General features: G+C 40.5%; 1 protein-coding gene across 1 annotated transcript in view; it reads left to right on the forward strand.

Moving 5' to 3' along the window:
• Nucleotides 1–15,837, forward strand: part of MYO16 (myosin XVI) — a 444,013-nt gene that overhangs the window by 167,912 nt on the left and 260,264 nt on the right. Inside the window, exon 14 of the mRNA XM_055335623.1 lies at nt 5,567–5,684. Within this exon, the coding sequence (XP_055191598.1) occupies nt 5,567–5,684 (118 nt within the window). The remainder of the gene's footprint in view (nt 1–5,566; nt 5,685–15,837) is intronic.

Below are 15,837 nucleotides of genomic sequence, written 5' to 3' on the forward strand. Positions count from 1 at the left end.
GCCTGCCACATGGTAGGAACTCAAATTTCTATGTGGCAAATGAATGAATACACGAGTAAGATATCTGTAAGTATTTTTGGCACACCTAAGATACGGTTAATTATCCTAAGCTACCTAAATTAATTTCTTTTAATAACACCAAATAAATTTAACGTGAATAAACCATCTGTATGTCATGAGGACCCTGTGCATTTTGCTGCGAGTGTGTGAGGCCATACATCATTGGCGTGTCACACCCGTACCCTCTCTCTCGGTGTTTGTTTCACAGTGAGGTCTGGCAGGTGCACACCCTGCCCCTCTAGAATCTCTCTTTGGAACACCCGCATGTCATTCAGCAATTTGATATTTAAAAGTGTCTGAAGACATTGGAATACAAACCGCTGCTGTTATCTTAGGTTATTCCCTAGAATGGTGACCTCAGAAAGCTCAAACGTTTAAGATCTAGAAACCCATTGCCCCGAGAGAATTGTGCTATTTGTGTTTGGTTTTCTGTCACTGCCCTCATGATCTGTAGCTGCAGACCAGTTATTTCTGCCATGTCAGTGTGGGAAAATCCTGGGCATTTTAGTATGTGATTCTCATTTAGAGATGAGAGGGAGTTATATTTAATCAATAGATCAATGTAATTTCCTCATATTTTCTACTTTGGAAAAAGAAGTCCTTAAAAAGTCAAATCTATTCTTCTGGATTCCCAAACATATGCTGATTCTGGAGATTTTTCTCTTTGTGGCAAATGTACAATAAGTCAGTCCTGCTGCGTATCTGTGGTGACATATATATTCATTAATGACTCCAATTCATGACCATTTATTAAGCTCAAACTATATACTGAGAACCTACATAATTCTACCACACAGCTCAAAATAATTTAACATTTTGGGTTGACTTGGGCAGAAGGCGTAAATTATCTCTGTTCAGATATTATAAGATACTGACTACTGACATGAAAGAATTAGAGAATTTATAGAACAACATAGTTACAAAATAGACTTAGGATAACTAATAGAATGATGGGATCCCTTGGCTTAATCATACTGACAAGGAACAATAGCCTCCACTGTAAATTATAGACTAAAGCAGTTATTTATTAAAATGATCCCTTGTGAAAGCACGGGCTGTGTAATTTCTAAACTGCATTCTAGATTACTTTATGTAAATTGGCTTTGCATTTTAGCTTAAGTGAACACATTCATTGTAAGTTGCATTTCTTTAGATAGACATAGCTCTTCCAAATCAGCATCTGGGAATCCATACTATGATATCCATAGAAATTTCAAGTAAAACTATTTCCAATTCACATTTGTTTCATCCATAAATCATAAAATAAATGATTTCTAGCCTCATGAAATAATATCATGCAGGGTTGAGTATGGCTTAAATTTCATGTCAATTATGCTTTTTTTCTTTCTCCCTAAATTATGATGCTCATGAAGATCATTTAGTGTCCAAAGTGTTCTTGAAAATTACCCAGCCTGTTTTTGCACAGCATCCAAGTGTACGTGGGGGAATTAAATACAAGTATTGGGTGAACTTCTGAATTGACTGTAAGTCTTTGTAACATCATAGGGGTTCAGTGAAACTTTGTAGATTCCAGAGACAGGCCAGTACTTCCTGCGTGAAAGAAAAGGCTGATTAAAGAGATGAGTGCATAGAGCATCCTTCCTTATGGAGCCTTCAGTAGGAGGCTTGAAGTTCACTGTCAGGTAGGGCAAAAGGAAGCTTCCTTAGGTGGCTCCAAAAGGAGAGAAGTGGGTGAGCTGAATAGGAAAGCCTGTCAGCCAGACTCGATGGTGCAGTATGGCTCAGAGGCCCCAGGCCAGCAGCCATGGTGCGCGATGCTGCCACATGGGGCCACGTGCACAACAGACACACACAGGGCATCTCCACTAGGGATGCGACCTGAGTCTAGCCCACACGGTTTTGCCCTGGATGGTAGGTTACTAGGAGAGAAAAGCAGTCCTTGGAGGTTATTCTGGTCAGCAGTTTCTGAAGAATAGTGAAGGAAAGGCAGGAGCATAGGAGGAAGGGCAGATGTGATGGGGTGTCCATCAGCAGAGAACCGTGTAAAGCTGAGGAGTCGAGAGCGTTTTCCTTGTGGTTTCCATCGATGGCATAATGACAGATTATTACCTGGAGTGTAAGGAGCAAAAGAACAAAGTGAAGGGGTTTAGGGGAAGCTGGCTGTTGACAGTCTCTGCTGACCCGTAAGCAGCGCTCTCCATGAGGGCACAGAGGGTGGTGCCTGGAAGGCTAGGGAGAGCCTGCACCAAGCCCCAGAGTGACTTTGGGTACCTTCCTGCAGGCTACACACTTATTTTTAAGGTTCACTCAGCTGTCACGTTTCTGAATTTTAACTTTACACTTCAGTTGTCCTGCCTTAAAAGTCCACATAGGTCTGCATTCTGCCCTTGCAATGGGCTTCGGAGTGTATTTTACACAATGGGTTTGAACTTCACTGTGGAGATTGCTTTTGCTCCTCTGTACAATTTCCAGGCAGCTAAGATCAGTTAAGAAGGCTGTTGTTTTTAATCCCTGTATTTGAATTCCAAGCTATAGAAGCAGGGGATTTTCCACAACAATAGTTTCATTGTAACATAAAAATCATGTTTTTGGGGAAAAACCAACTGCCTGGGACTCCTCACTAACTCTGGCCCACATGGCTTTCAACTTTAAGAAGCATTCGATTCCATTTAAATTGCTTAAATAAACATTTATTCAGTAACTGCTTTTACAGAGGGGAGTGATGGGATCCACTCGATTATCAAGCGATTGTTTTTTATTGAGGAAGCCACAGATTTTTACTCTTAGAAAATACATAGTTGACCTATGGTAGGTTAACTACAACTGTAATAAGAGTGCATAACTTTTAATGGCACAGCTATTGAAATTTTAGAGAAAAAAAAAAACCCATACAATTGAAAATAAAAAATCTTACCAATAAAATTTGAATCAGGAACTACTGAGGAAATATTTACTTACTTCCCTTTGCTATATTTTTATTTAAAGTTTTGTTATTGTACAACATTCTCATTATTAATTTCTTCCAAAGTTAAGGTGAGCAGTGGAACAATACCAATTTTGCAATATATAGATGTAGATTTCTCTTAACGTATTTGTTTAGCGCCACCTATTGGCCAAGTGGATAATTAAAGATAAAAAAATGTTAACTTTGGTGTAACCCAAATTTCAAGTTTGAATTATGAACCAACAGAGCACAACGAAAGATTGTCATATGAGCACTTTTATTTTGTTCAATGGTTTTAGCTTTCTATAGTTTCATGTCTCCTATGTTATTATTGCAGTTGTAGCAGTCATGGCCGGTGACACGGTGATTAATAAGCACACCCTCTTTGGCAGAGAGATCGCCTGGGTTCAAATCCCAGCTCCACTATTACAAGCTCTAAACCTTGAGGAAGTTCCTTAATCTCTCAGTTTCCTTTTCTACAAAATGGAAACATAGTTGTGAGCATTAAAATAAATATATGTATAAATATACATACACATGTGTAGGTCATATACATAATTTTATATATACCTTAATTTATATTATATATGTTATATATTTTTAAAAATCTTTAGAATAGTGCTTGGCACAAAAATAAATGTTTACTACTGTTATTAACAAAAATAAAATTAATCATTGATATTTGTTGGGTGCTTACCAGGTGCTCAAGCGCACCTGACATAATAAGCACTGAAGGAGTTATTCTTGTGTTAAAATAAAGAATAATGTGGTTCAAGGAATTCATGAATTTGTTATTAGCAGAGCCGGAATGTGGGGCCAGCGACTTCTCACTCCAAATCACATGTATTGAACCATTACCCTATATTTCCTGTTTGGGCATATGCTATCAATCACCTTTTATGTCTCTTTTCAATAATAATAACAAGCTGGTTTATTTTTAGATATAGCACCAAAATAACTAGAAGCCAGAATACATTAAAAAATTCATTCTAATTCTTGTTATGAATTTTTAAATGACTTAAGCATAATATACATGATGAAAATGTCATTTACTTATGCTATTAATTCCATGACACTTTTATTTAATCTTGAATTACTAGAAAAGAAGCAAAAGAAGGACCTTTAAAAGTACTATTTCAAATTATTTTTCTGAATGTATTTTTGCCATCAGTGTTATCAATTCACTGTTACTATCTTTAAAATGAGGTTATTACAGAGACCTAAATCCTGAGCTTTCTATAAAGATTCAACATGTTTCCTCTAAAAGTTCAAAAGTTTGGGGCACCTGAGTGGCTCATTGGGCTCAAGTCATGATCTCAGGTCGTGGGATCGAGCCCCACATCATGCTCACTGCTCAGCAGAGAGCCTGATTCTCCTCCTTCTGCCTCTTTTCCTGCTTCTGTGTTCACTCTCTCAGTCACTCTATCTCTCAAATAAATATATAAATAAAATCTTAAAAAATAAAATCTGAGAAGTTCAAAAACAAATCTTTTGATGTATTTTACGATTACCACAACTTTTAGCACTTTGGATTTGCGATTAGAATCAAAGTATTGCTTTGTAATCTTTCAAAATATAAAATACTTCCAGGTGAACTGAATGTCTTAGTAGATCAGTATCTAGAAAGTTAAAAAGTAGCAGCAAAGTTTTGTGTTTTTTTAAATTAGAATAAAATTCTCTAAAACTATCACCAGGATTCTAAAGAACTCTCTGTACCAATAAGGTAAAATGTATTAGTGCGCTCCTTCTGGTGGCTGATGCAGAAATTGCATTTAACATCCATGACTTGAAAGATACGGAAAAATACCTTTGAACCTTCCAGAGTTTCATACTTTCTGGAGAATTGCTTGGTCATCATCGTTATCACAAACGTTCTCAATCAATTGTGAGAAGAAATGGTGATTTTTCTATGGTCAGGGTTTAAGGAAACATGCCAAGAAGTTCAGATGCTGCGGTTGATCTGAAGGTCTGTAAATACCATCTTCTAGCCCCAAATCCCCACCTCTGAAAGAAAGAGAACACTGGAAATGAGACACACCAAGTAAAACGGCTTCCTCCATAACTCTTATTCCTGTCTCTGTGGGAGAGAACGAGAGAGAACATAATGTAGGGGCTCAGGTTTGTAAAGAGTATGTGTGTCAATACCTGTTCAAAAGAAGGTTATAAGCAAATGTTTAAGTTCATTCGTTCGTTTCAAAAGAAATTCTCACTATTGCTCCTATTAAATCTAACTCCAAAACAACAAAAGCATTTCTACTGTTCTATTCCAAAACAACAAAAGCATTTCTTCCAAAACAACAAAAGCATTTCTACTGTTCTATTAAGTTTAAAAGTTCAAATAACATGTGTTGAGTTGTTTATATTTGGGTGAAGAGCAAGCAAAGCCAAGTGAAACCCTCTGTGCATCATCATCTTATAAGTTTGAGGCAGAGGATGCACATAGCTTACCGTTGAAGAAAGCGTAACTGCAAGATCACAATACGGTATCGTAAAAGCAACAGAGAACCTCCTAGATAATGGGATAGCTCTGTATCCTGGGTATTATCCCCCAGTTTTATTTTTTAAATGAGTAATTCAACAAATGTTTCCATTTTGCTACAGGTCATGTGCATCTTGGAAGCCTTTGGACATGCCAAGACGACACTTAATGATCTGTCCAGTTGCTTCATAAAGTATTTTGAACTACAGTTCTGCGAGAGGAAAAAACACTTAACTGGAGGTAGGTGTAAAATTAACAAAGGCAGGAGCTACCACGAGAGGGCAGCAGAACATCAAGCATGGGACCAACGACGACCCTGGGAAATCAGTGGTGTGGTGTGTGTGTGCGTGCGTGTCTGAAGGTGCACACCTGAGATGTCAGGTTACGACTTCTACAATTACCATGAACTGAAAAATATTCAGAAATGTGAGGTGAACCTTTAAAAATTATTATTGTATAAACTACATACTATGGAACCAACCCAAAATAGCTGAAATGAATGATGATGGTTGAACATAGAGATGACTCACAGACTCGGTTACGATAAATTATAACTTGAGTATATATTTCCTTCATACAACACACATCGATCTATTTTAAATAAAACAATCTATGTTTTTGAAACAATTGCATTAAAACAAATCAAAACATCAAAATAACCACCCAACTAAAGCCAAACAGAACTATTTCTTTTCTGGTTTAAATTTTTAATGTGTATTTTATGAAAAGCCGTTATTTAAAATTCAGCTAATTTAGGGGTGTCTGGATGTTTGGTTAAGTGTCTGACTCAGGTCATGATCTCAGGGTCCTGAGATTGAGCTGTGAGGTGGGCTCTGTGTTTAGCAGGGAATCTCCTGGAGACCCTCCTCTCGCCTTCTCCCTCGGTGCCTCCCCTCACTCATGCTCATTCTATCTTTCTCATTCTAAAATAAGTCTTAAAAAAACAATTAGTTTTTTAAAAAAACTAATTTAGAATTCACCTGGGATTTTACATCTTTCTCATCAAAACAGATTATCCATGCAAATTAATAGTCTGAATAGAATTGTAGATGGGGTGCCTAATGCACTTGGAGGAATCAAGTATTGTAGAAACTGTAATGACAGCTGTTAGGACACAATCACTAAGTGTAATGATTTTAGAAAGAGATCAATCTCATTTGATGCTTTCCAGTACCCTTCAGGAAACAAAAGTTACATTTGACCATAATTTAGGAACAAAAAGCTTGTATTTTGCAGTAAATGTTTGTCAAAATCCATTATTACTAAATGAAATTGGGCAAGAAAAATGGATAGGAGGAGTCAGAGAAGATAATTTTAGATGTTGAAGTTAGCAGCTTAAATTCTGCAATAGGAAAGTTATGTTTTTAAAATCCATGGCTAAGAGCTTTATTTGAGGGTCCACTGTGTTAGGAAGACTTCAGAAGGAGGGACGCCTGGGTGGCTCAGGGTTTGAGTGTCTACCTTCAGCTCAGGTCATGATCCTGGGGTCCTGGGATCGAGTCCCACATTGGGCTCCCTGCAGGGAGCCTGCTTCTCCCTCTGCCTGTGTCTCTGCCTCTCTCTGTGTGTCTCTCATGAATAAATAAATAAATTCTTAAAAAAAAAAAAGAAAAAAAAAGGAAGACATCAGAGGAGAATGGTCTTAAGCCTCCAAGTCTGGTTTCCAGGTCTTGGTCAGTGAGAATGTCCCTCCAAGTGAAGGACATAGCCTGACCTCTTCAACTCAGAGCACTTGACCAGGGGTGGCTGACCATGGAGGCTGGAGGTGGAGGAGGTCCTCAGTGCGGGGTACTGTGGCCCCTGCCCCTCCAGGGTGGGGGTCCCAGACAAGCCCTCCCAGCACATTGGGTGACCTGTTAAAAACATAGGCCTGCTGAATGGGACTCTGTGTTGAATAAGATACCCAGTGACTCATGTGATTGCCAAAGTTTGAGAAGCCCTGTTCCAGGTTGAGTAGAGCCGGCCACTGCTTCCTGCTTGCGTGGCTTAGAGGACAAACTGCTTGTCCAGACATCACTTGCGTGACTGTTTCCTGGATTCGATGTTCCCGTTTCCAAGACGAAGACACAACAACGGGCTTCTGCAGGTCTTATCCAGGACTGATTTTGTTCCCTTTTCTTCTGGGTGGAATTTAGCACGTCCTCTTCAAGAATGTTCGTTTAGAAAGTCATCGTGTACGTGTCTGCGGCAGAACGGGGTCACACTGCTGTTAAGGGGACATCCCAGGTAGCGAGCGCGCAGCCCCAGGAGGCCCCAGCAGCATCACATCCAGGGCCGCTGCCGGAGTACCGCCCCCACCCCCTGCCACAGTCCGGTGTAGATCCTCAGGGGGACCCTGGGACCCTCCCCAACCCAAAGGACCCCTGGCCAGTGCAGGAGCCTTGTGTGAAAACGCCCCTGGGTGGCAGTGGTGACTGGGTGTGCTCTCCCCTGGCAAAGCAGCAGGCTGGGAGTCCGGGGAGGTGGGTGCCCCGCTTCTCTCCACCCCCTCCCCACTTTGTTTTTCCACTCATCCTCTCCTCCTCATTAGCATCCTGGATTCCTTTCCTATCACTCAATCTTATTGGTTTGCTCTGTTCTTTTAAAAATCTGGCAAAGTGATTTTGTGGTGGATCTATATTCTTTTTCTAATTTTAAGAGCAAAATACACATTACTACACACACAGGGCCAGTTGAGACTACACTCCTAGGGACTGGGAAGCCTGAAAGGCCCGCCGGGAGTTCAGCTCTCTTTCCTGTGGGGAAGGGGAGAGGTGAGCGGTGTGTTCAGAGAATGTGGATCAGGAGACAGAACATTCTAGTGCCATGCCTTTGGGAGTGCCTGTGGAAGACTTGCAAGACCCAGAAAAGCAGAAATGTCAAGGGAAACATGGCAAGTGCCTTCAGATATTCGCTACCACGTGGAAAGGGGCCCGAGAACAAAGCTCTGAGTGCCAGCTCTGCAGTTGGTAGATGTTCCAGAGAGGAAGTATGTTCCTGACACAAGGCCTTCCCACTGACCTACTGGTGAGGCCCTGTGCCCCTCTCCCCAGGCCAGGTGCGCTCCTGCAGGGGGAAGGCGCAGACCCCTCGGACACTGCAGACAGCCTCCAAAGGTTGATGTAGAGAAGCTACTTAATGCTCCGCATTCTCCAGCTCCGCACATGAAGCACCTGCTGCCTGATGACCAGTATTTCGATGCCCAGTGGAGTAATGGGTGGCACGTATTGTCCCCTGGTGCCTGCCAGCCTAGAGGGAAGATTCCATATGGGAAATCTATAGAGTGTATAAGCATGCAAGACCCCCTCTAAGAAAACAGTACAAACTCGGTGGCTTGGGACAGAAGTCTGGGGTCAGCAGGATGGGGCTGTCTTGGTTGTCTCTGGGAGATAGTCCTCCCTGGCCCCTTCCAGCCTCTAGCAGGTGCTGCCTGTCCTTGGTGGTTGTTGGCTCATAGCTTTGGCATTTGGGTCTCTGTCTCCTTATCACAGGTGCTCTCCCTGTGACTCCCTCCTCTTCTTATAAACACCAGTCACATTGGAGTAGGACCTATCCTGCTCCAGTATGACTTCATCTTTTCTAAAAAAAACAAAACAAAACAAAACTATGCTATGTTTTATCTGACACTTGCATGTTCATACTGTTGTGTTAAGAGTTAGCTCAAAAGTACATTGGACCAGGTCCTGCCCTGTAAGACTTGCAAGATAGTCAAGGAGCTAAGACTTGTCCGGTTCTCTTCCCCACTAGAGTGTGAATCACAGTCTGGCATAACGTCTGGCAGAGTCGACATTCAGTAAACAGCAAGTGAATAAATGAACAAAGGGCCAGTTGAGCCTATGGAAGTCACTCTAACCGAGGGTAAGAAATAGTGAGAACTGTAAAGGAAGAGCGGAATCCAGAGCCCATGCAACTGATGTCACCACACTGAGCTTAGGCTCAGCTCTGACCTTGATCAAACCACGTGGACTCTCAAAAGTTTATTTGTAGAATACAAAGCTTAGACCACAGAGAGCAGGGAGGACGGGTAAATGAATGAAGAAGGATGTGCAGGTAGTGGGGGGACTATGCCAATCTAGAAGCATTCGCCCTATGGCATGACCACATCTTAATGTGAGGACATCTGCAGGTACCTGGCTTTCAAGCACAGTCACATCCCCAGGTCCTGGGGTCAGGACTCAGGCATACCGTTTGTGGGACGCAGTAGAATAAGGGGGGTCTGTTGTATTGTCTTAACTTCTCAAACTAATTTTTAGTTTTAGAACCTCATCGTGACCCCCCAAACAAAACACGCCAAGCACTTGAAGAGGCTACAAGCAGGTATGACACCTTTGAATAATCTCATCTGTTATGCAGGTTCCTTTTCTGAAAGAAAAACAGAAGAGATATATTAATTTAAACTACTTCACACAAATTTTAAAGATAGCTGAGTTATTCAAATGGGTCCCCTGGAAAAAGGCTTCTGAATTTTAAATGTTCACTAAAATAGTAAACCAAGCTTGAGAAAGATTATTACACCTCAAACTAGGTCAAATAAATGTAGGTTGCAGGTTGATTTTGTACTTCATGGTAATCTAGTTTCCCTTAAATCATCAACATTTCTAAAATGGTGGTGATGGGTTTTCTTGGACAGGGAGTATTCTCTTACTCATTTTAAGGTTGATAGATGTTACACGTTTCCTTTTTGGATACTATTGCTCAAACTTTTATAACTTAATGGCAGCTCTCTAATCACGGATGTGGCCACAAATTATAAGAGAAAATGTGAGGCCCAGTTTTACAAAACAATGGCTGTAAAAAAGTAGAGAGCGTTTGTTATTTTGAAGAAAATGTAACTAGTAAGTCACATTCTAGTCTAACTTTCAGCCCAATATTTCCCCCCAATTACTTATTTAATAATATAATTATTTTGGATTCCCTGGTATATATGCCAGCACTCTCAGGACATAGTGACATCTAAGACATCTTAGCATCGCCCCATAGGTAAGTTTATAGTGTAAAAATAGGAAAACTGTGCCTGTGATGATGTTTTCACTTGTCCAGTACCTTTCCCTTGGGACTTTGGGGTAATTTGCAGGTATCAGTAGCTGAATCCCTAATGATTCATATTTTCATCTAAGAGTGTAGAGAGGTTTTCAGGGTATGAAGTTCAAGTGCACTAATGGAATTAATGGCTGGGAGTCATACTGAATGTCATATTCCCAGTTCTTTCCCTTTGATCAAGATCACATCTGGTCTTTTTTTTTATTATTTTTATTTTTTTATTTTTTTTTTACATCTGGTCTTTTTAAGGTCCTTTAAAGTATAAAGTTGCCCTTCATTTTAGAGTATGTGCAACGTTTTGACATACAATTGAGTGTCCTTTTGATCTTTTCCCCAGTGGACCATTTTATTGTTTCTAAATCTTCAACAATATGCGATACAGACCTCCGCAGTCCTTGGAACTACAGATCACCATATCACAAAGCATTCTTCAGCAAGCCCGCTTGGTGCAGCGCAAAGGGGCTCCCAGGCTGGACCTCTGTGTGGGCACTGGGCCAATGTCCCTTACCTGCTTTTCCCAACTAGAAAATTAGACACCAGACCATGCTCCCTTGTATGTGCCTTTCAGCATTGTTCCATTTAGTTGGAGAGAAGCTACTTTTGTGGTTGAACATGTCTCCAGTTTACAGTGGAGGCTATGAATGGTTTGCTGTAGCTCTCCCTCGCCCTGGAAAGGGCAGGCAGAGCTGAGAGGGTGGTTGGGAGCCAGTGGTATGCGCACCGCCACCCACCCCTGCCCTCAGCTCAGCCAGCGGGCTGGGCACATACTCCCACTGCAGGCGTCCCAGCGAAGCGCAGGTCGCAGTCCCAGACCCCACTGGGCAAGTAAACATTCACAACTGAGCGTTCCACCTACCCAGCGTCAACCTACCTGCCTACCAGATACTTTGTCAGGTGATGATATTGTCTCCTCTTCTGGGAAGTTGACGATTGAAGAGGATGCTGATCAGTAAACAGTGATTGAAAGACTTTTAGAAGTTCACCACATCCCAGGAAACACATCCCAAGGTTTTAATGCTTTTCCTGCTTGATTGTGGGATTGTCCCACTCATAATAATAACAAAATGAGCTGTGGTTTTGGAAAGTATCAGACTGTCTAATATGAGGACAATTAATTAGCTAAAATGAAAAAAGAGGCTGCTCTCTTGAAGTCTTCGCAAACTAAAGGCTACTTCTCTTTTCAGAAATTTTTGACATTTATTATATTCAAAGGAAGTCAAAATCTTTTTCTGTTATGATTGATTTGGCATAAGCTTTAACATATTTCTAATGCTTACTTGTGCAAGGCTCACATAAATTAACATTTTCTTTACAATATATTGTTTGGTTTCACTTTGATGTACTTTAGCTCCCCTTGAAGTCTATTTCTTCCCATTTTTGCCGATCGTTCCAACCCATGTCCCCTGTCCTGTCCTTGATAATTTATATCTCAGCATAAACCAATATGACTCTTTGCATATTGTGATGCATCCTGTCTCTCCCAGGACTCACCAGTCTGTGGGCTCACATGAGTCACTGCAAGAGAAGCCAGATATGCTGCCTCATTCCTTCCTCACCCCAATTCTGACACCTGCCTCAGTATTCCTGGACATCTCTCTGGACCTGATGCTATCTCCCAGTGGTCTTACTTCCCAGAGTCCTTGGGTGGTTCAACAATCAGAACTTCCTCTGGTTCGATGAGCTGTGGAAAGCCCTTGTGCTCTGGCTCCCAGGGCACTGGAGGCCCCCTTTGAGGTTCTGTGTTCTCATGTTTTCTGAATTTCGCCTTGTTTGGAACACCCTTCCCTCCAAAAGACATAAACTGAGCCCACTTTGTGGTCTTCAGACTAGTTTTTCTTTTCTAAGTCATTGCCTCATTTATATGCATAAATGTTAATTAAGAAGAGAGCACACCTTGTAGCTCAGTAGAAGTGGAAATCAGCCATTGCTGTCAGGCTATGATTATACCTCAATTATTCCCCTCTCAATCCACATAGTCCTTCACCGGCCACATCAAACTGTCAAGCCCAGGACCAGCTCCCTGTTCCTTCAGACTGCAGCCCACAAAGCCACTGTACCCATATCCTCCCCAACCTCCATGTCACCCCACCCCACCTGGTCCAAGTTCCCCAGCCTCATTGGACATTTTAAGCTCCTTGGTTGCCTGAGGCCACAGCTTAGTTTTTCTTCTTGGCTGCCTGAGGGAGGCTTGTCTTTTCTCCTGGAATGGGCAGGCTGCTCTCACTCTACTGGTTTCATTTCAAGTCACTTCTTCAAAGAAACCCCCTTTTCTTCCCCAACCCGCTCTTTCTAATGTGATCCCTGGATCCCAGCTCTGTTCACTCCAGATCTGTCTCCTTCCTTATTTTTTTTTTCCACAGCACTTATCAAAATCTGAAAGTGTCCTTTTCATGATTTGTCTGGTCAGTTGCTGTTTGTGTCTCCTATTAGGATATAAAACTGTTGGTAGTGCAGATCCGGTCTGCCGGGTGTAGAGTGGGCACTCGTTAAGTATTCGTTGGATTGAGTCATCTAAGGAATGGATGTAAAGCATTAATAAAGTGAGGCAGCCATTCTTCATTTCAGGGAGGAAATTATGACATGAATTCACGCATATCAACAAAGAGTACATATTAGTGGGAGTTTAAATAGATAAGGAAAGCTATCAACATTTAACTCTGGATATATATATCCATATATATATATATATATATATATATATATATATCCATATATATATATATTTTAACTAGAGCCAATTCCTCTTCATAATGACAATTTCTGTGTGGTAAGAACAGACCAGTTTGATGCCTCCTTAGTGGCCACTCTGTCCTGTGGGACTTGGTAGAATGGCAATGTGTTGGAAGTGTCTGGAGAGGGAGGCGGATGCAGAACCCACATGTGGGAGGTGAAGAATACTTGGCTCCTGCATTACCTGTGCCCTGAAGACACTCACATCTATTTTAAGCAGAAACTGAAATCTACTCACAATCAGAAATGTCTCCCAAGGCTTCATTATCTACTTGGGCAACTTAACCTCACAGTTAAAGCAAATGAGGTGAAAAATCTGTGAGGGCCTTTGCTTGTGACTTCTTAAAGACAAACCAGAAGACCTGGTTTCAGGTCTTCATCTTCATTGTTAACATCATCAATTATCCTTAGTATTGTACTCTCAATTGGCCATTCTTTTAGAAGCTTCAGAGTGCTATAATTGTTCTTATTTCCTTTAAGGAGCAGCATCTTTTATTGCCCAAAAGCCAGATGAATTTCAACATGAAAAGGCCTACAGTAGAATTTAAATGAGGCAAACATCTGAAAAGCTCCAGCACAGAGCCTGGTACACTGCAGGTGCCTTCAAGGCAGTCCCTTCCCCTTGGAGGCCACAGGAAGCCTGGGACCTTTGTATCTCTTCATCCTCACGTTAGTATGGGGACAGTGAAGTTAGGAGGAATGTGGAAATTGACAGTGTCAGATTCAGGACCAGGAGCCACACGTAGGCTCCTAGTTGAGGCACCCATCCTCATACCATCCCTTGAGTTAATTTGGAATGATGAAGTCAAAAGAAATGCATAAGGGTGAAAGAATATTTGGATATATAAATTAATTTGGCAATGTGTGCTTTTGGTGACTGCTAATTGAAGACATGATGGGGCTCTTTGGGAAGAGATCCTAACTGGTCATGATTTATAACTAGAAGGGGGGGTGGGACATGGTGATAGTGAGTGCTAGAAAGTTTCTGGAAATCAATGGGAAGGGCAGTGAAGGCAGGTATTTGTCTATCTTGAAGATAAAGAAATTCATTTCCCCCATTTTTTATAGCTGAATAAAAATTAATATAGCTCTATAAAATACATGCATATTATGTCATATATAAACTGCAAGCTTGTACGTTTTTACGGTGCCAAAACTTTCTGAGAAACATATTTGTATGTAGATTTCTGGAAAGATAGAGGATCATGGGTATATTTCTAGTCAGGAATATTGCTGAAATAAAACATCTTTTAAAACATATAGGTCTTGAGAAGTCAAAAAATCAGTTAGCAAGAAGTTTCTTTCTCCATGTGGACATTTAAATGAATGAGTCAAAACTACTTAACTCCATACCTATCATTTTCTTTCCTTTATTTCAATGTCATTTCAGATGCAACAAAATGGCTGGCATTTTCTCTATTTGGAAGAATATTAGAGTCTCACAGAAATTTGAATTGTTGGTTGTTTTGTGTTTACTTCTAGCTAAAAGCTCCTTTAAGATTTTTTTTTTTTTTCCCAAAATCCTACTGATCAGAATCCTGCTAACCCACAGCAATTTTATTCACTGCGGGAGATGAGCTAACTGGGATGATTACTAATTACACTGTTTTTGAATTTAGATTAAAGGTATTGAAGTCACTCTATGATGTGGAATTTGATTAGTTTTGAATGCTGCTCTAAATGAAGCTAGTATATTGGCTGGGACAAATAGGTCTCGGGTCAGCCTTTTCTCTGAGTACAGAAGCATGATGGTCAAGAGACAGTTGTTCAGCTCTCTGTTCCCTCTCAGTATTTCTGTAGTTGATGACTAAAAAATAATGGGAAGGAACAACTATGGCAGTTTATTCCTTATGCAATTTTAGAAACATCCTCTTGAGCATGGGTAATATTATTAATACTACATGGAAAATGTTTTCAGCAAATAATTTGCTTAAGAAAAAAAAAAGAGAGGAAAGAAAGTGTAGTAATTAAGATTTCTCCTTGAAATTATCACCTGATTTAATACTCAAGGAGAGATGGGCAAAAAACTACACTACCCCATTCTAATTTTAGCATCACCTTTGGGCAACTAATTAAAGGGATATTTTGAACACTTAGAACAACTTTTCTAAAAAGTTTCTAATAAGACAACTTTCCTTAATAGGGAGTATTAATTTTGAGGGTTTTGGTTTTTTTGTTTTTTGTTTTTCACTGATAATCATTATGACAGGCTGAATTGACCACTTAATGAATTTTGCCAGAGGGAAAGCATGTATTAGTGGTTCCATTTGTTCAAGTAGATTTGCTATATAAAACCAAAACTAGGGGACCTCACATTTTTGCTTTTGGAGGCAGGACTCTAGAATAATTATCAGCAGACTCATTACACAAGATGATGTTCCTAGTTCAGATATAGGATATAATTACATCCATTTGACTTCTTAAGAACGGCTGCCTTTTAATTAAAAAAGAAATCACTGACCATAGATCCTTACTTTAGAGTGGGAAACTACAGTAATTCACAGTTACATTTGAAACTAAATTCTTTAATTGTTGGCTGGCTATTCATAATGATAAGAATAAACTCAAGGACATGTTTTGTGTCAGATTATATTTGTGCACAAAAGATCCATGTTGGGTCATGAACAAGGTAAGAATGTCCCCT

Source organism: Nyctereutes procyonoides, unplaced genomic scaffold, assembly GCF_905146905.1.
Source record: "Nyctereutes procyonoides isolate TBG_1078 unplaced genomic scaffold, NYPRO_anot_genome, whole genome shotgun sequence".
In the NCBI taxonomy this organism is placed as follows: domain Eukaryota; kingdom Metazoa; phylum Chordata; class Mammalia; order Carnivora; family Canidae; genus Nyctereutes; species Nyctereutes procyonoides.